This window comes from Crocodylus siamensis, chromosome 2 (assembly GCF_052110815.1).
Source record: "Crocodylus siamensis isolate JL-2025a chromosome 2, ASM5211081v1, whole genome shotgun sequence".
Classification (NCBI taxonomy): Eukaryota; Metazoa; Chordata; order Crocodylia; family Crocodylidae; genus Crocodylus; species Crocodylus siamensis.
Genome location: NC_143396.1, coordinates 123,002,434 through 123,022,221, shown reverse-complemented (window position 1 = coordinate 123,022,221; position 19,788 = coordinate 123,002,434). Strand labels below are relative to the sequence as shown.

Genomic DNA, 19,788 nt, shown 5'->3' with positions numbered 1-19,788 from the left:
CTCCATCCTCAGAGGTTTTCAAGATCTGGCAAGACAAAGTCTTGGCTAGGATATTATAGTTGAGGACGGTCCTGCTTTGAGCAGGGGGTTGGACTAGATGACCTCCTGAGGTCCCTTCCAACCCTCATTTTCTATGTTTCTGGGATTTATTTGCTGTTTAATGCCTTACCCATAAGACCATCTCCACCTATATACAAGCAGTCCTTGGACTTACAACACAATTGGTTCCTGAAAACCCTGTATTAAGTCGAAACGTTGTAACTCAGAACTAATTTTCTTGTAAGAAACATGTTATAAATAGGGCTTGGTTCCTGAACCAAGGCTTGATACCCTATTTTCACCAAAAATACCCCAGAATTTTGTACTCTATCAATTATAGATAAGTAATATTAATGTATTTATATTGTAAACAGCAATCACATTGATTTGGAAGGACTTCTTTGAAGTGACTTTGCTTGACTTTTTGAAAGGCTCTTGGTTGGACTTTTTGAAGGGTTCTTGGCTGGAGTGTTCCCAGGAGTCCTGGCTGCAGGTTTTTCTGGAGTCTTGTCTGCTTTCTTAAAGAAAGTGTCCAAGGAAGTTTGGACAGATGTTCTCCAGGGAGATGAGCGACGCAGCGAACTAGTTCGCTGGCATGGCATTGCATCGGACCAAGCATTGTAAAGTCGAAACTGATGTCATAAAGTTGAAACAGGGTGTCAATTTATAAATGTTGTAATGTTGCGAAACATTGTAACTTGAAATGTTGTAAGTCGAGGACTGCCTGTATTAACCTTTCTTAAAGTTTCAGAACTCCTGTCTGTTCAGTGTTTTGGTAAGTTTCTCATGCAGTAGGTGAGTGTGTCTCGATTAGTTTATAAAGGTGTTGCTACTTGGCTCACACCTTTTAGTAAAGTGTCATAAAGTTTCAGATTGCAAGTTTAACAGCATCAGAGCACAACAACTTTCAACTTTTTCCTTTACCATACATAGCATGGAGTGATTTTGAAAAGCAAACTGGAAATATTATACTGTCACTTAATTAACAAATTGTTTTTGAGCTGCTAAACTATGGGTTTTTCTAAATCATCTTTTTTTCTCTCTTCCAAATTGGTATAGAACTCATTTCTTGTACAGATAATTACACTGAATGCAGCCACGGTTGTCTTCAGACTTCTGAAGGGCCACTTTGCTTTTGTCCTGAGGGATCAGTGCTTAAAGCAGATGGCAAGACATGCATGGGTAGGTATATTATCATATTTCTTGCTCTAGTAGCCGCCAAGGTCTCCATTTGTTGTTGGTGCTAAAAGCCAAAACTGAATAATAATATTTCACACTCATTTTGCACAGCTGTAGATGACTGTATGTCAGGCAATGCAATGGAGAATCTTTGACTTGACCAGCAGAACTCATCTTTGTCACTTAATTGGCATTTTTTGCTTGTTACAATTGAAGAAGTCTCTTAGGCTGTCTAGCTTTGCAAGTGGTAGTCTAGGCATTTCTTCTAGAGAGCACACTTAAGATTTGGAGGGCTAAAGGTGACCTAACACTGTCTTTACATGCTCTGGATTCTGGGCTGTTTTATCATGCAGAGGTCTTACCTGGGCTTTGTGTGTGCTGCTTTATGCTATTTCTACTTGCTCACCAGCTCTTATCCCATTCCCAGCATGTCCTCCACACCAGGTACAATAATTAAGAGACAGTTTAGACCTGTTTATTCCACCTCCCTACAGCTCTTGTGCCATGGGAATACCAGAGCCATTGTGGCCCTTTCACAGCTTCTGTCTGCATTAGACCATGGTTTACATGGGATAGATTAGTCAGGCACAGTGCTAGGTACACAAGGTTCAGTAAGTTAGTGTAGTTAATATCCTTACATGTCCATGTGGGGAAGGAATAGTCTCTTTGCTATGAGTACAACTGTGTAATGATTTTAAAAAGCTCACACTTTTCATCTCTGGATATTGCATGAGCCATTATCTTAAAAAAGCAGTGTGGGTTAAATTAAACATGAAGTTCTGGTCTGTCAAATGAGAAGATTACTAGATTCCTTTGTGTCATGATTCTAATCCATTTTACCTTCTGGAGGGAGAATGGCTTTCATTGGCCCTACTATTGCACCCAGTATGGGTGTTCAGCATCAGATAGAAATCACTAGTTCCCTGTAGGCTGGACTGGATTTTTGCTGACTAAAGTGAGCTGCAGTAATGCTCATCAAATGTAAGCACCGTTCATATGTCTTACTCCCTTCTAGTGCCAAGAAGGGCTGTGACAGTTCGTCTCCACTCATGTGACTAAACTTCAGTAATTAATGCCAGTTTCCTGAAATCAGTATCAGCTCTAGTTCGCAGCTGTGTGATAGATTGCTCTGTGGCTTATCCTTATGCGTTTTTATGATATTTTACCTTAGAACTACAGGATAACTTGAAACAAAATGCTCTGTTTAAGGTTGTACGTCTCCAGATAATGGTGGATGCAGCCAGATTTGTACCCCTTTAAGCCCATACTCCTGGGAGTGTGCTTGTTTTCCGGGATATAAGCTGCAGGAAGATAAAAAACACTGTACAGCTATCGGTCAGTATTGTAATATTCTTGTATATCTTTAGCAACAAAAGTCAAAAGTTCTATTGTTGTTTGAAGTAGATTGTCTGTTCTAGATCAGTCTTTTAATTTTTTTTAATTGCTTGGCATGAATTTGGGCAATATTGGTGGACTGAGTACATAAAAGCTAATGAAATTATTATTGTGACATACACAATGTTATAGTTCAGTCTTCCCCACATAGCCAATGCCCATATTTACCTTAGCTCTTGATTCTGCACTGGGGAATCTAGGTTGTTTCACACAAATAAATGGTGACCCATATATGTCCAACAGTCTGTCCACATGCTTTGTGATTTAATATGGGGATCTAGGCTTTTATATTTGGAAGTTGGGTGGGGCAAAGCCCTTTGAGAGCCCTTTTCCCATAATTTGTTTCTCCCACCCCCCCAAAACCAGAGTTGTTGAGTGCATATCAGTATGACATGCGCATGGGTTTCCTCTGTAGCATTCGATTTGTTGGATGCACCTTTACTTTTAGATTTTTAGTCCAAATGACATGGTATGATGAACATCTTACAGAAATACTTTGTTTATTTTCTATTTGGTATATTAAAGATGTGTATACTGTATGGGCAAACACCTGGCACCCACCAGTACACACCAGGCACACAGCAATTCAACAGTACAGAACTGTGCTGTGCAGGCTTTTTCACAGTGTGTCTCTATGGATCTGTGGGTTCTTTGCTATGTTCAAGGCTCCTAATCAACACACACTCTCACATAAGCTGGCTTGTGTGGTAATGCTGTGATGAGCTTAGAGTTAGACACACACTATGTAAGAAGAAGTTTTGCTGGTGGCCACGTCACTTGGATTGGGATTCAAAATCTGAGAACAATTCCTGACTTTACCACAGGGTCTCTGGGTGATACTGGGTAAATCCTAAGCTTCTGACATTGCAAATTGCTTATGCATGTGCCTACCTTTACTCTTATCTGCACACTTGCAGTTTGGACTTTAATCTCTCTGTGCTTCTGTTCCCCATCCTGTCTTTCATCCTTGTCCATTTAGATTGTAACCCTGTGGGGCAGGTACTGCTCCCTACAGTGTGTTTGTACATTGCCCAGCACAATGAGACCTTAACCTCATTTTTACCCTAATAACAGAAACAGCAACTGTAACTAGTTTGATGGAAGCAGCTGGACTAACTTCATTGGTAATCTATGTGGCATTAAAATGCAGTACCCATGACTGAAAAGCAAGTGCAGTAAAATAAAGCATTGACTCTTTTTCATTTTAATTTGTTCATTTCCTGCTTCTAGCAGTGCAGGGATTGGAGCATGGATTTCAGTTGATGTTTATTGTCTCTTTTATTTTATAATTCCATTTATACATTTTTATCAACGGAAATCTTTCTGGCTTAGTTTTTTAATACTGGGCTTCAATCTTGCTGTCCTTCCTGAGACAAGCCCTGCACTAATTGTGAAGTGCGCTTGAGTAAAATACTGAGTAATCACTAAGTAAGGACATCATGATTTGGTCAGCATAAGCCTAGTATCAGCCTTCATTCCATGATGCAGAAGAGATAAATAAATGCCAGTTAAAACATAGCAAAAGAAAGAAAAGAGGCTACTGTTTCCAGTAAAAGACCATTAGCTTTTTTCTGTTTTCACTGAAAAATCTTGCTGTTTACGGAGGAAAAAAGAAGAGCAGAGAGGAGAAACGAAGAGGAGAAATGTATATACTAGTTGTTTTTCACACTTAAAGCATCCTAACTACAGATTATGTTGGACCTAAAAGAATGCACATGTGTAAAACTTCATTAACAGGTCCCAGGCCATTTTTGTTATTTGCAAATGGTCAAGACATCCGACGCATCAGTTTTGATGGAACAGATTATTCAAGTTTACTCGATTGGCAGATGGGAGCAGTCTTAGCACTGGACTATGACCCAGTTGAAAATAAGGTAAGGCATTAAAAATGAGAGGATTTTGAGGTGTCACAAGGACAAATGGATTTTGTTACCTTATGCCTTGCGTTTTTGGTTGTCAGTGATCCAGATCACATGTTGGACTTGCCATCGTTCTGTTGAATATCCAGGAGCACGAGTGACTTATTCTTCTGCCATGTGTAGTGTGATAAAGACAAGCTGAAGGGTTAATTTTCATTTTTCAGTTCTGCATTTCATTTAATGTGGTTTGTAAGCAAACATGCCCCAGCCGTCATGAGTTGGGAATCTGCATTATTTTAATGACTGTATTTTTACAACCAAAACATGCATGTCTAATCAACTCATTTCTTATTTTAGATTTCAGAATAATTTTCTGGAATATATGATATGCTTTTATTGGGCAGTCATAAAAAACAAAGTCATCTCTACCATTGATATGTACCACAATCCATATTATGTGTAAAAGCTATTTTAACAAGAATTACATTCACATTGCCCAGTATTATCAAACAGACCTGCTGAAAACTTGGTGGACTTCTTATCCTTATAAAATGTGCTCTTCACTCTACCCCTTTTAGAACTGTTGTTTGGTGTGTTTAGAGAATTTGGATGAGGAGTGGTTAAATGCTGCAAAATCTACTCTACCCTGTACCTATTAGGCTGTGAGATAATAATTACACTGTAAGATACACCTGGAAATCCAGTTATAAAACTATTTTTTATAAATTTAGTTTTACATATTTTTTCCAATAGGGAAAAATAAGTGTAGAGAAAAAAAATTTTAGAATTTGAATGTAAAGATTTCTGAATTTATCTAAAGCAATAAAAAAATGAGGATTTTTTAAAAAACCAGTAACCGACGGGAGAAAGCAGCCTCGCGGTGGACCACATCTACAGCTCACTGAATTCAATGTAAAAATCTTCACTGAATTCAATAGGCTGGAGAACAGACTCTGGATGCCCAAAACTAAGTAAACACAAGTGTAATGGTTCTGTAGCAGAGAAGAAAAGTGTAATTCACTCTGGAATGTAGCCATCTCCATCATAAAATAGAGCTCTTTATTAGATCGGTGTAATTGGAAGTTAGTCTATTCAGTGGGGCAGGTAACTCTATTCTTCTGCTGAGACATACCTGTGTTTTTATCACTGTAAGTGTGACTACACTGCATGCTATGATGCTGTACGGTGGTACCTAAGCTGGTACCTAAGGTACCATAAGCAGTCTAGTTGCAGTAAAATGGAGAGGAAATTGTCTTACATGGAAATTTTCTTGCTCCAAACTATCACAGCTATTTTGCCCAAGCTAGCTTGTTTAGAGCCGGCTAGGTGGGGTTGCCAACTGTCTGTACATTTACAACAGCCATAAAAAAAACAACCCAGAAACTTGTCCATAAGGTTCTAAAAAAAATTAGCTGTTTATTTAAACAGAGTGAGAGAGAGAGAGAGAGAGAGAGAGAGGGAGAGAAAAGAAACCATGAGCTACTCTGAAGGTCTGTCACCCGAATGAGGCTGGATGCAAATGTCGATGGACAGCAGTGCCAACTTGTGACTGAATGAGAGTGCAGAGCTTGGTGTCCTCCAGGGGTTTCTCTGTCAGAGCTTTGTGGCCCATGGGTGTCTCCATAGCACCTTCTTCCTCCCAGCCATGTGCTACTGCTATGTTCTGTGGGTTATCCACTGCCTTTAAGGGCTGCTTGCCTCCAAGGTAGGCAGGGCTGTGTGCCTCCAGGCAGTCTGAGGCATGGGGTAAGACAGATATGGGGGTAGTGTGGTTGTGATGGAGCTGGGAGGATAGAGAGGCTGCAGGTGGGGGTCTGTGCTGGGACAGTGGGAAATGAGGCTGGCTAGAGTAAAATTGAGGGGTTGGTTGGTCAGGTAGCACAGTACAGGGTTTGGTCAAGAGTATTGTGGTATCGGGTGAGTAGGGGAAGTTTATTCACTTTATGACATCCAGTTAAAATTTGTTTTCCCAGGTTTCTGGGGCTTGAACCAGATTTAGAAAGTTGGTGTTAAACCCCTAAATCTGAACCCAGCCTTTGTTGCTGCTGTCCGGGGCCTAATGGAAGGATAACATTTACATTTTATAAAACATATGTCAGAAAGAAAGTTTGGTTGTCAGTAAAAGTTTGCAGGTTGTCAGTAAAAATATTTCTTGGGTTGGCAACCCTGTAGCTAGGGATTATCTGTACTGCACCACTATGCATTGTAGACATACACAGCACTTCTTTGTGGTTTCATCCCGGAAGGTCCTGAGGACTTTGGCCCTGATCCAGTGCAAGAAGGCCCATAAAAGTGGGCTTGCTCCAGGGCCAGATCCTGAGTATCTTTCAGGGTGGAGACCTAATTGGATACTTGCAGCAGTTACTTCGTGTTATGGAAATGACAAGATGGCAACTGGAATGGGTTACGTAGAGAGGTGGTGGAATCTCAATCTTTGTAGGTTTTTAAGGTCTGGCTCAACAAAATCCTGGCTGGAATGATCTAGCTGGGGATGGTCCTGCTCTGAGCAGAGGGTTGGACTCACTAGGTGACCTCCTGAGGTTCCTTCCAACCTTAATTTTCTAGTATAGTAGAAAATAGTATAGTAACTGAGATTTTCCCCAAATACTGAGTAGTAGTAGAAAAGGTTTGAAATCCTGATTTTAAAAATATCAGCCTTACATACCTTTGTATATAGCAATTTACACATGCACACACAACTGTAAGCATTGAGCTAAAAAGGGCAACTCATGCTTAAAACTAAACCCTTATATAGATCTTTTAAGTTTGCCTTATGGGTCATTGTGTACCTGCCTTGCGCCTGGCCCTCACTCCTACCAGGATACCTATGAAATTAATGGAATTTTTACTTAAATTGAGTTACAGACCAGTAAAGAAAAAATTATTCTTGATGCACAGGTATTTGTTTTGTTGCTTTTAGTATTTGCAGTGAAACCCTCATTTTATTTTGTATCGTGATTCGCACTGACACCCAATATAAGACGGCATTTTCCCCTCCCATGAAAAGTGAAACTATATGTATGTTTATACCATGTCCCCCCACTGCTGTTGGGGAGATGCATTGTTAAGCTTACACACCTATGGATCGCCTCTCAGTTGCATTCACCAGACCTGCTGCCACTGGTTATAATGTAAAGCTACTCTAGGAATGTTCTTGGGGGCCACTTTCAAGCACAGGGGAGACAGAAATCTCAAGAGCAGGGATGCCCCTGAAGGGGATTCAACTCTGCATTTCTGAGTGTGGGATTTGTGAGTGGGAGAAGATGAGCTGGAGCTGAGAGCTCTGCAAATGTAGTGTAGACCTACCCTATAACTCCTGGCAATTAAGAACTTCAGATTGAGGTCCCAGTTTTACAAGATTTTCTACGGGGTAAAGTTGGGATGCCTGCCCAAATGGATTACTTTGTAAGATCGGGACATGCTATTTAAATATTTAAAAACAAGTACTGCTGAAAGATATGGAACAGGAGCAAATTATGAACATGCCATACCAATGCTTTGTTTTTTAAAAATAAACTGGTAGCTAAACGTTAATACATTTCCTTTTTCCTGCTCCTGAGAGGCTCCTACTCATTTTGTTTTCTAGTCTGTGTTTCACATTAGGAGATTGATGGCTGAAAGAAAATCTTAGGACATTGAGGAGGTGGTATATAGGGCAACTAGGATTTACTGCTAAGCATGTTCAGCCTGGAGAAGTTAGTCTGGTTGAAGGATAAGTATCTGTGAACAGTAATCACTGGTCACTTTTATAAAGAAGTGAACAGAGACGTAGCTAAAGAGAAAATTCTTAGTTGGAGAGAACATGATAAGATCAGGGAAACCTGATGGAATTTATATATACAATAATCAGAAACCCCCTCATATTTACAGATTTATTTTATAATCAGAAAAAACCCTCATGTCTTCTATTTACAGATTTATTTTGCCCACACAGCCTTGAAGTGGATAGAACGGGCTAATCTGGATGGCTCATATCGTGAAAAAGTTATGCGTGAAGCGATAGATATACCTGAAGGGCTTGCTGTGGACTGGATTAACCGTAAATTGTATTGGACTGATAGAGGGTATGATCTTTTTGCTGCACTGTTAGATGTCAAATAAAATGTCATAATATATATGGAATAACTGAACTGTGAATAACAACAATGATTGTTTAATTTTTTTTTTTTAAATATAGAAACTGAAAGTTTGTGCCCTCTGAAAAATCGATGCCCAGGTGCTGGGAGCATATAAACAAAAAAGTACTTTGTGGTTGTGTTTACACATGCGGTGGACTGTGCAGTTAATACTGTGCAGTCATTTAGTACTTGCTTAGGCTATTCGGCATAATGGGGAAAAAACCTTGATCTTGCTTATGCGAGTACTAAATGCAATGAGCTACTGCGCAGTAATGTTACATCATGGTTAGTCCCTGGCAATGCTACTGTGCAGTAGCAATGAGCTACAATGCAGTAGCAGTAGTCCTGCGAGTGTGATATTGTATGGCTTATACAGGCAAAATCCACACTGATTTCAGTGGGTGTTTTGTCTCTGTGAGGAGGGCCCAGTTGTACTGAATATGTGCTGTGTGTAAGCACCCTGGGTTTGAGTTATGATTCATGTAGGGCACATCTGGATAGAACTTAGGATCTTTGGTGTGAACAGACAACTGATTTTACTGCTGTAAAAAATGTATGTTGGGGAGATGTTCTGACCAGAAGCAGGTGTCAGCAGCATGCTGCATGCTTTGTAACTGTTTTTCGGTCTGCTCCTATCCTGCAGTAAATGAAGTCAAACTGCAATGATTTAACCTGAATGAAACAGGTAGTAAAGTGTTGTTGTTTAGGTCCTACTTACCGTGAAATAGATGAAATGTTTACACTGGATTAATTTAAGTATCAGTGAGTCTTCCCTCCCGTTGTTAATCAGTAGAGCTGTTTTGTCTATCCAGATCTTTTCATTCCCAACACAGTTGTTTGCAAGCTAAATCTTCCTCACCGTGCTTTCACAGGAAGGATTTTACTGCATTTTCTCACACACATCTGAAAAATCAGCCCCCCAGAATTGAGGGTGGGGGTGTTTTAAGCAGGGAAAAGTGAAATTACCTCTCATATAACCAATTTTTGGTATTAAAATGGTCATTGCATAAGAACGAATTTGCACATACAGAACCTGCATAAAGCTAGGGAAACCTGTATTTTCTTCTATATTTGATATATAATCCACTACATTTATTAAAGCAAGCAATAGGATAAAAAACGAGTGAATGTATTTTGCTAGAGAAGGTTATGGAACTATTTGCCTAATAGATTGAGCTGTATCATGTACATTGCAGGAAGTCACACATTGAGAGGAGTGATTTGAATGGACTGTATAGAGAAGTGATAGTCAAGGAGGACATCTTCCAGCCACGTGGGATTGCTGTTCATCCACTTGCTAAGTAAGATGTAATAAATGCTATAAATCAAAGAGTAGGTGATGCTGAAGGTAATTTCTAAAGCATTATTTAATCAGGATATCAGTGTTTCTTCAGTCACACGAACTGAGTTTGTTGATCTCTTCCAAGGATATTTGTCTACTTCCCATTGTGTGCAGCCTCTGCACAGGACTGCAACAATGGATGTCATAGTTGAAAACTGATTGAGTTGTGTGGTTTAAGCTTGCAGACCACCTGCATCCTTGTCTGTGGATTGGCACAGTCCTATCAGTCCTCCAATAGCTTGAGGACCCCATTAGAAGACTGCTCTTTAGCTCAGCTTCCATTTACCTAGTGCGTGTGGGAGAGGGGCAGGGTACAGGGGGAGGTGTATATGTATATGTATGTAAGTCTATATCAGCCTTTATGTTTGTCAGATTTGCACAATCTATGTCTTCTCCCTGTTTTTGTGGGGAAGGAAAAATTCTGCACTTGTGGGAAGCTGTAACAATAGGAATCTAGAAGTGTAGAACTATTTATATATTCCTCATCTTATATTCGAATACAAGGAAACCTCATTAAATACATTGTCTATAATTAAATTGCTGCCAAAAGCAGCATGTGCTCAGTAATGGAAACCAACCATGAAGATGATTAAATGCAGCCAGCAGTGAGCATGACTATAAAACACATGGCCGATATTGGGCAAAGATGGTGACTGGAACCTTTTATTTGCGTATGTGTGTGTGTGTGTGTGTGTGTGTGTGTGTGTGTAGCCCTCTAAAAAAAATTTAATAAAACAGGCAGAAGGAAAGGAGCATAGGGCCTGGAAGTACTGCAATACCAAGGTACTGTACTACTAGGTGAGCACTTGTAGAGGCCAGTGGTCTGACACCCTCCCCTGGTGCCAAAAATGCTTATGGGAACCTTTTTTTTTTGGCTCTGAAAAAAATGGGCAGGTGTTCCCTCCACAGGGAACTAGCACTGGGCCTAGAGGTACTGCAATACCAGCACCAACACCAGGGGGTCAGAGCCAGCCCTGACACCCTCCCGTTGGTGCCAAAAATGTTACATTTGATTGGCCAGAAGGCTGAGACTGGCACTGGGCCTGGAGCTACTACAATACCTGACCAAGAACACTCAGTTCTAGTCATGAGAGAGGGGTCCATTTAGCACATGGCTCCCCTTTGGTGTGTGTGTGTGGGGGGGTGTTTCTGGAGCACATGCACGTCCTGAGCAGTGCTGAGCTGTGGGGTCATGATTGCTTGGAACATCAGTGATTCTGTTAGGGCCCAGCCCAATGAACTACATGGCAAATAATTAGCCATTTGGTTTTGAACTAATATCATGCATAGTTTGTACTATATATAAGTAAGTATAAAAGTGCTTCTTTAAAGTATGTTTATGTAATACCAGTGTTAAAACTTGCACCAGTTTAAAAAAAAAAGTTAAATACATCAATTCTGGATGAATAAAGTCTATGGCTACCTATAGTAATGTGCATATAGACAAATTACTCCAGGCATGTTTATTTCAAAGTCAGTGTTTCCAAATTTGCTCTTCCATATGCTCAAGGAGAGCAGGGTCTGATACTTGGGAGGGGAGAAGGGGGCTGCAGGTGGGTAGAAGACTTGGGGGGCAGAGGGCAAAGGGGCCACTTGACTCCCCCCAATGTATTTCCCCTGCTGTAGTTGTGGGAAGGGGACAAATTCAAGGCAAACCTGAAATAATTAGTTTTTATACCTGGAAAATTGTAACAAATTTGTAAATTTTCCATATACAGAATCTACTTACGGGGTGTAATAATATATTTATATATTTACTAACAAAATGGAAGAAAATAATTTCCTTTCTGGTTTGCCTTACATAAATGTGCATTTAGGATTCTCTGTGAGAGCAGTTGTTACAATGCCTACTGAAGGAATCCCTTCATTTGTTATGGTTTGTTATAGCATCATTATCTCTTGCAGGGGAAACAGGCTTGGAATCACATGGGTAACAAAATTGGGAGCTATTTTTTTCAAAGGTTTTGCTTCAAAAGGCAAAAGATCGGACTATATTAAAATCTTAATGTCAGTATCAAAAAAAATATTTTATTATCTGCTGTGTGCCTAGATTCCAGTCTCCTTTGCTAGAACTCCAGAAAACTAGAAAACAGTGAAGGAAATATATTTGTTTACCAATTTCTTGTGTGTTTTGCTTCCTGAAGGAGATTCTTCTGGACCGATATGGGGGCCAATCCACGGATTGAAAGTACTTCTCTAGAGGGCAATGATCGTCTGATTATTGCTAGCACGGACCTGGTTTGGCCTAGTGGAATAACTATCGACTACTTAGCAGACAAGTTGTACTGGTGTGATGCTAAACAGTCTGTTATTGAAAGTGCAAATTTGGATGGTTCTAAACGCCGAATACTTGCACAGAATGATGTAGGTGAGGTTTTGGGGTTGATGAATTCCTGTTATGCATCCCTATACATGTGTGTATGCATGCTTGTAGATGCAAATGATGAGCCAGATTCTGCACAAATTTATAACTCATGTGACTGCATTACGATCAATGGGGTTGCAGTCAGGATAAGTCAATGCAGAATTCTGCTGATTCAGCAAAAAACCCGCCCATTTTAGGTACCCTCCACTTTTAAAATATTAGTGTAAACTGAATACTGCACTTAATACTGTTCTGCCTCTACTAAAAAGATCCATCTCCACCTAGAAGGCTGTTTTTAATTTCTTAAGTAGTTGGTTAAGTCTAATTCAGGTTTTGCTGCAGACACATGTCATTGGAGCAATACCAGTGCAAGTGAGAAAAGAAGGGCATGTCTGTATTACCAACCTTTTGTGCAGGTAATACTATGCTGTCACATGCCCTGTGGCTTCCAACATGCTAGCTCCCAAATTGAAAGCAGAGTAGCTGCATGTCATGCACTTATTCTGCTTGGCAGCTAATTAGTACAGCCACAGTGCTGAGCAAATGTGTTTATACTGCTTCAGGAAGTAAGGTATGCAGACCCGTATGCTTAAGTAGAATACTGCCTGACATATTAAGTTAGTAGAATAGACCTGTTGTTAGATTTTTATCTCTTTGTCTCAAAGATACTATGCCTGTGGAGTACTGGACATATGAGTGGCTTTAGATATGTGTCTCTTAACACAGAGGGTGTGTTTACATGAGATTTTATGTGTGCCTAAACTTAATGTGCATTAGCCTAATGATCATTAAGGTGATTTAGGCATGTGTCTACATGTGCATGTGCGAAGGTGCATTAATGTGGGTGTGTGAACTAACTTGGGACTAAAGTTACTCCCAAGTCAATGGACACACGCTGTGTTAATGAGTATTAGCATGTCTACACGTTCTCTATTGCAACTTAGCTATTTGTGCATAAATTTGATACCTGCTTTATGCAGGTATCAAATTTAGGCTTGAATAGCTTAAAATTGCCATTTTAAAGGTGCATTAAGGGCATGCGCATGTAGATCCATGCCCTTAATTTGCCTAAATTGGGCTAATGAACATTAAATGTGCATGTGTAGACACATGCAGAGTATAGCTAATAGAAAATTTTTTATGGAACAGGATGGTGGTGATAGAGGTGGAATGTTGTTTGAGACAAGATAGCATCAGCCTGTGAACCAGGAAAGAGAAGTCTCATTAGAAGGTAACTGGCACTGTACCATGAGTAGAATTAGCCAGGTGTTCATGGCTAGGGACAGACATTCAAGAAGCCTGAGCCTGAATTGATTTAATCTTTGCAAGTTAGTCTAACCTGGCTAGGCTAAGTCAATTTTGTAACTAGACAGACATCCCAGAAATGCAGGCACATGCCTGCAGTGGCTCAGGCTTGAAGCTGGGGGTTGCTAGAGCAGCTGTCTGTTCCCTTGCAAAGCACTGAGATGAGGGAGTGGTGTAGCCAGGCCCTGGCAGGATGCTTTGATTAGGCCGGCAGAGAATTGATAACAGTGTTCATCACCTCACTGAGAAAATGACAGAGGGACATTACCTGTTGATTCTGCCTTATTCTACTTGTTGATTCAACAGAAAGGGTAGTCAGCATGTGGTCTGCTAGCTAATACATAGACACCTTCTTAGCAAGGCAGAGGGGAGCGGGGAATTCTTGCTTAGCAAGGAGTGGTGAGGGGGAGGGGGGAAACAGCCTGCAGTCTTGCTGGAGCTGCAGCCAGGGAGCAGAGGGGAGGCGCCAGCCCTGCTGTGGAGTAAAGAGCTCCTCCCAACCCAGAGAGCATGCTGGAATGCATGGGGAGTCTGATTTATCTTAAACCAGCAAGGGGTCCTGGCAGACATTGCATAAACTGGTTTGACCCAAATCAGTTAAGTCTGATATACTACATTCAACCAGGTTTATCTCACACCGGTTTCAGCCATTTTCAAACTGGTTTATGTACACTGAACATCTGTTCTGTTATAGGTTTAAAATAGTTTCTGATCACTTAAACCAGTTTATGTGTAATGTCTGTCACTAGCCCAAGTGAATAAAACTGACAGAAAAATTTGGTAGGAAAAGTTGATGATGTTAAACATTTATGCATTATATTTTACTGGTGACCATGTATATTTTGTAGTTTTGTACTCAAACCACAGGCCAGATGAGGTTCCAGAGGAGCTCCATGGGTAATGACCACACTGCCACTTACCTCATGCTGTTGCTGTTCTATCAGAGATTACATTTAAGCAGCTAACTTACAGTCCTTGGTAGCTTTGGTTCTCTGGGGTGGCTTTTGTGATCTTCTGTGCCAGATTCCTCATCACAAATGTACAAGTCAGCAATACTGAGCCCCTTATAGTCTGCTGCAAGTTTCACTCCACAGTCAGTGACGAAGGGGGAATGTTGCCTGGGAAGAGAAGCAAAATAGGACAAAAAGCAGCATCAGAAGCAAGCATTGGTGATGTGTAGGGGATGCATGTAGGTGCACGTCCACTCCTTATTGGCAGTGCACCCCCTGAGATTGGCCGCCAGTGACACTGCCAGTTGCACCTGTGTGCAGTCACTACTTGCCACCCCTCCACCCCCTGCCACCTACACCACCAGCGGCATCTGCAGGCAGTTGCTGATCACTCTTGGCTGCTGCTGCCAGCAGTAACTGCAGGTGGTTGCTGATCTTCGGTCGGTACTCACCATTTCCCCCCCACCGCCACTGACACCTCCGCAGCTGTCTGCGGAAGCTCCCCGTTCCCCGCCGTCACACCCCCACCGCTGACACTGCTGCCTGCAGGTGGTTGCCATGCCCTGCCAGCCTCAGGAGGCACACAACATTCATGGAAACAAGAGTGAAGGAAAGGAGATGGGTCTGAGATGAGAGTGTGTGTGGGGGGGAGCAGAGGGGTGAAACAAACCAAGGTGCGAAGATGGGAGCAAAAGAGAGGAGGTGATCATAAGTCTTGAGTGCAGGAATGAGAAATGAAAGATGTAACTGAAAGTCAGTGTGGGTGTTGTTATTGACTTCAGTCCAGCCAAGATTTCACTTTTGGTGTTACAGGTCATCAAGAAAGGAAGCAGAAAAGCTTGTCTTTAACTAAAGCCAATGGAATGTTTTCCTAGTTGATTGTCTTTTAAAAAATGTCTTCCTGCAAATGTGTGGCCAGAGATTATTATGTGTGTGTGCGTGCATGTATATAGCTATATATATAGATATAGATAGATAGATATAGATATCTATATCTATATATATATACACGCACACACACACATAAATACATACATACATATATATATATATAAAATTACTATACATTTTCAAAAGGGGTAATGCTTTTATGGGAACAGCTGCACCTTGGAGCATGTCAGGCAAGATTAATACAGCATATCCAGATCAAATATAATTGCAAACCTAACCAACAGGATCTAAATAGACGTGCTTGACTGTAAGCACTTACTCTTATTACTGTAGCCCCACCTAGTGCCACTGTGGTTACAGCTCATTTGTGGCCAATGGGTGGAATTTATGGACATCCAACAGTGGCCGCATACAAAGCAGATTCAGTTTTCCTAGATTTGCTCTATTGTTAATCCTGCTTTGTAGGTCTGAGTAAAAGCAACTGGTAAGTGCGTGGTCTAATAGGCCCCCAAACAAAGAAATTTGCTTGTTCATGCAATTGGGATATATATAATCCTGCTTAGACATCCATGTAGGATGGATCATCATATTTTATCTTTGATCCTGTTTTTTCCTTTTATTTTCAATTTTTAAACTGGAATTATAAGTGAAGATGTGAAGGCTAAACTACTGATGTCAGAAATGTGAGGGATGCAAATTAACATAATTGGGATGTAAATTAACATAATTGTAATAGAAAAGAAACAGTATCTAGGGTACTGACATCTTAATCAAACTTCTTACAATGAAAGAATTGCAGATCATACAAAAGTCAGATACAGAGGATTTAAAGATGAGTGCAGAGGCAACCCAAAAAAAAATTAAAAGAAATTCAGTGGCCTTGTTTACAACTATGTATGGATGTCAGCATGTGTACAGCATTGCTACCCTGCTAGAAAGACATCTGTGTGTGTGGATATTTATTTTAGTTATATGCTAAAGGTGTGAAGATTTAAGGCAATATATTCATAGCAGTATAATCCCCTGTGTCTTTTTAAATTTAGTTTATTCAATGCTTAGGAAGGTTATATGTCACTTTACCTGAAATGGTATAATTAGGAAAACTTTTCCCTATAGACAAGGCTTTCCCCCAAATGGAAAAACAAAAGTTTTCCTGCAAAAAGTGCCATTCACACAACAGCAGTGTTTTAAATTACAGAGGCAGAAATTGGGGGAAATTATTCAAATTATGGAAAAAGAAGAAGAGGTAAGAGCATTTTGTTCTGGAAGCTTCCTGAATGAAAACTCCTAGAACAATCTGAAGGTTCTGTATGTGTACCTAGTCTTTGGGTTGTTGCAATTCAGGATATCACGGAAATGTGAGAATTGATTTCTCTAAATGTAGAGGCCTACAGCAAGCCAACACCAGTGTCTTACTCTGACATTGATATTAATTTAGCCAGGATGAGACAGCAGGGGTCAAACATGTCCCCTGAACTCTCCTGCATTTTTGTTTTGAAATCAAACCCTAATTTCTAAATTTTGAAATCTAGCAAAATTGTTGCATGGAGCACTTTTGAGCTAATGTGTGATGGAATGTCTTGTGTAGGCATGTGTATATAAATATGCAGGCAGGCACACATCACAGTCTATGGGATAGAGTTAGCCCAGCTCAGCTATGGATACCTTTGCCATATTGGTAACAGCAAAAAGAAAATCTTGAGGGACATGGACCTATGCTTTCAAAGCAGGAAGATGTGCTAATACATCAATAAAAGTGCATGCATGGATATCTGTGTACAGCACTGCCACCCTGCTAGAAATAAGTTTGTGTGTGTGAATACTTATTTTAGTCATATGCTAAAGTTCTTAAGTTGGGCAATTTACTGTCTTCAACTTCTGATCTTTTAAATCACTTTCTAGGCAAGCCATTTGATATAGCAGTGTTTGAGGATCACATTTGGTTCTCTGACTGGGATAAGCCATCATTAAGGAGGATGGATAAGAAGACCAGCCAAAACAGGGTACGTCTTCGAGGCAGCATGCTGAGACCCTCATCAGTGGTTGTAGTTCATCCTTTGGCGAAACCAGGTATACTGCAAAGTTACGCAGTCATTCCCTTACCAGCTTCCTTTTTTTGTTCACTGATGTCAGTAGAATAAGATATTCTTGGGTAAGAAGGTTCATCTTGTATGGAACTTTGAAAAGCCTCAAAAACACAATGAGACTGACTTTTTGAGATCATTGGAAATTTGTCATTGTTGTACGCTACTTCTTAACCCCATGAACTTTAGCAGATTTGTTTTCAGCTGGATGTATGCTTACTTGGACATATAACTCCCACAAAGACAAAGAGAACTTTATATATAAATTGCTTTCTTCTAGTTAAGGAGGTGCAATCTGTATCTGAAACCTGACTAGTTGCCCTAAAGCCATCAGACTTTTTTTTATAACGATCTCAATTATTGTTTTAGCACCCTTCTAAACAAGTAACGCTATTGGGTAGTAATTGAAAACATCTTTTAACATCCATTAGTTTGGGGCTGAAACACTTGTTTTTCTGTAGGGGCAAACTCCATCCAGTAGGAGAATTTGCAGGAAACTTTGTCTACTGTGCCTGCCTTACTGAAGTGACTATAGACTTCAGGTAGACTATTTTTCTAATCAGTAGTGATAGCTACGTGTGGGTGAGCTGGGTTTCACACCAGGTACTGACTTAGAGAGGATGCAGGATTAGCAGCTACCACCTACCCAGCTGTCATTGCTGTTCAGGGCTGTTGCTGGCCAGGGCACAAAAAATTCTGTTTGCTGTCATGGTTTGGACCAGTTTTCCATGTCCTTCTAGAGGATTTCTAGATGTTTACTGAAAAATTAAAACACATTTTTAATACCTATATCTGTATTTGCTTGAGAGAATGCAGTTTTACTTCTCTACCACAGATCAAAAGAAATATGAATCCTTTATTGAACAGGTCTAGCTGTTCTGTTAGCTCCAGTTTTTCAGATGCTCCATATCTGTACTATCAGCAAGATATTGGCTGCAGATTCCACTATTATTTGGCTGCTCCCTGCTGAAGAACATGTATTGTATCTCTCCTTTAGGGGCAGATCCTTGCCTTCATGAAAATGGAGGCTGTGATCAGATCTGTGAAAACAGCTTTGGAGTTGCCCGTTGCTTGTGCCACAAAGGCTTTTTGAGAAAACAAGATGGGAAAACCTGTCAAGCTCTAAATACTGCTTTTACAACACCAGGTATGATGTTACTAATTTAAAAAGTGTCTTTCAAACTGTCTCTCATATTATAGATGAATACTATATAATTTCTTACATAGCATTCATTTTGCCCTATAAATATTTCTTCACTGCTTCAAGCTTCCCCTTCCTTCCCTTCTCCCACTCTGGGGTTTGAACATAGGTCAAATCAGCATGGCTTCTGTATGATTTTCCATGTCATTTAACCTCTTATGCCTTGTTTCCCCATCTCTGGTAAGTGGAAAATGATGCTTGTCCACCATTATGCAGGACGTTTAGATCCACTGAAGCAAACTGTATGATATATGTTATTTAATGCTGTCTGTATGACAGAGCATCACTGAGTTTATAATCCAGCTGTCCCCACATACAGTTCCTATCCATACAGAATGATGAATACTATATATTTTACTATACTGTGTTTCATCTCTGTGCACTGTAGGCTAGGAGAACTAGTCAGCTGGTCATGGCTTTCAGCTGGGGGGAGCACAATGAGCTGCCCTTGCTGGGAGCCCCTATCAGCTGACAGAGCTCCCAGCCACAGGAGCACATGGTTCTCTTCTGCACCTGAGAGCTGTCATGCACATGTGGCATGACAGGAAGTGTGATTGCTGGGATCCTGCATCAGATCCTAATGTGCCTTCTTTTTAACATCTGTCACTGACCTAAGGCAGTCTCTGTAAGTGCATTGAAGCATGTGAAACAACATTAGTGGTACCCTAGCATCAGTAGATGAGATATCTGAGAAAACTGATTATTTCCGAATGCACTTATATGTAAGGGTGATGTAGAATAGCAGTGTCTGGAGAAGCCAGCATGGCTGACAAATTAGCTGAGCTGGAAAAAATACTACTTTGTTTCCACTGAATTCTGTTAACTGTAACTGTCGGGACACTATTATATAAACGTGGTCCTATTCTCAAATGCAGGTAGGACCTGCATGTAACAGCACATTTCAAATGAAGAACTAGAATTCACAACATCTGGCTTGGAAAATAGAACTTTCCCTTAATAAACTTAAAAAATCAGCTCTAAAAATTCATCCGTTAAAATTAAGCAGAAAGTCCTTACACATGAATGCCCTGTAGGGAGTAATGATTCCTGTTCATCCACA

The 19,788-nt window shown here is 40.4% G+C and overlaps 1 protein-coding gene across 2 annotated transcripts in view; it reads left to right on the top strand.

Annotated features, from left to right (window-relative positions):
- The window catches only part of EGF (epidermal growth factor), a 104,144-nt gene that overhangs the window by 54,773 nt on the left and 29,583 nt on the right, over positions 1–19,788 (top strand). For both annotated transcript variants that reach the window (XM_090036693.1, XM_090036692.1), the window contains exons 9-16: positions 1,099–1,221; positions 2,428–2,553; positions 4,351–4,487; positions 8,388–8,536; positions 9,787–9,891; positions 12,077–12,300; positions 17,346–17,513; positions 18,525–18,674. In XM_090036693.1, the coding sequence (XP_089892819.1) occupies positions 1,099–1,221; positions 2,428–2,553; positions 4,351–4,487; positions 8,388–8,536; positions 9,787–9,891; positions 12,077–12,300; positions 17,346–17,513; positions 18,525–18,674 (1,182 nt within the window). The remainder of the gene's footprint in view (positions 1–1,098; positions 1,222–2,427; positions 2,554–4,350; positions 4,488–8,387; positions 8,537–9,786; positions 9,892–12,076; positions 12,301–17,345; positions 17,514–18,524; positions 18,675–19,788) is intronic.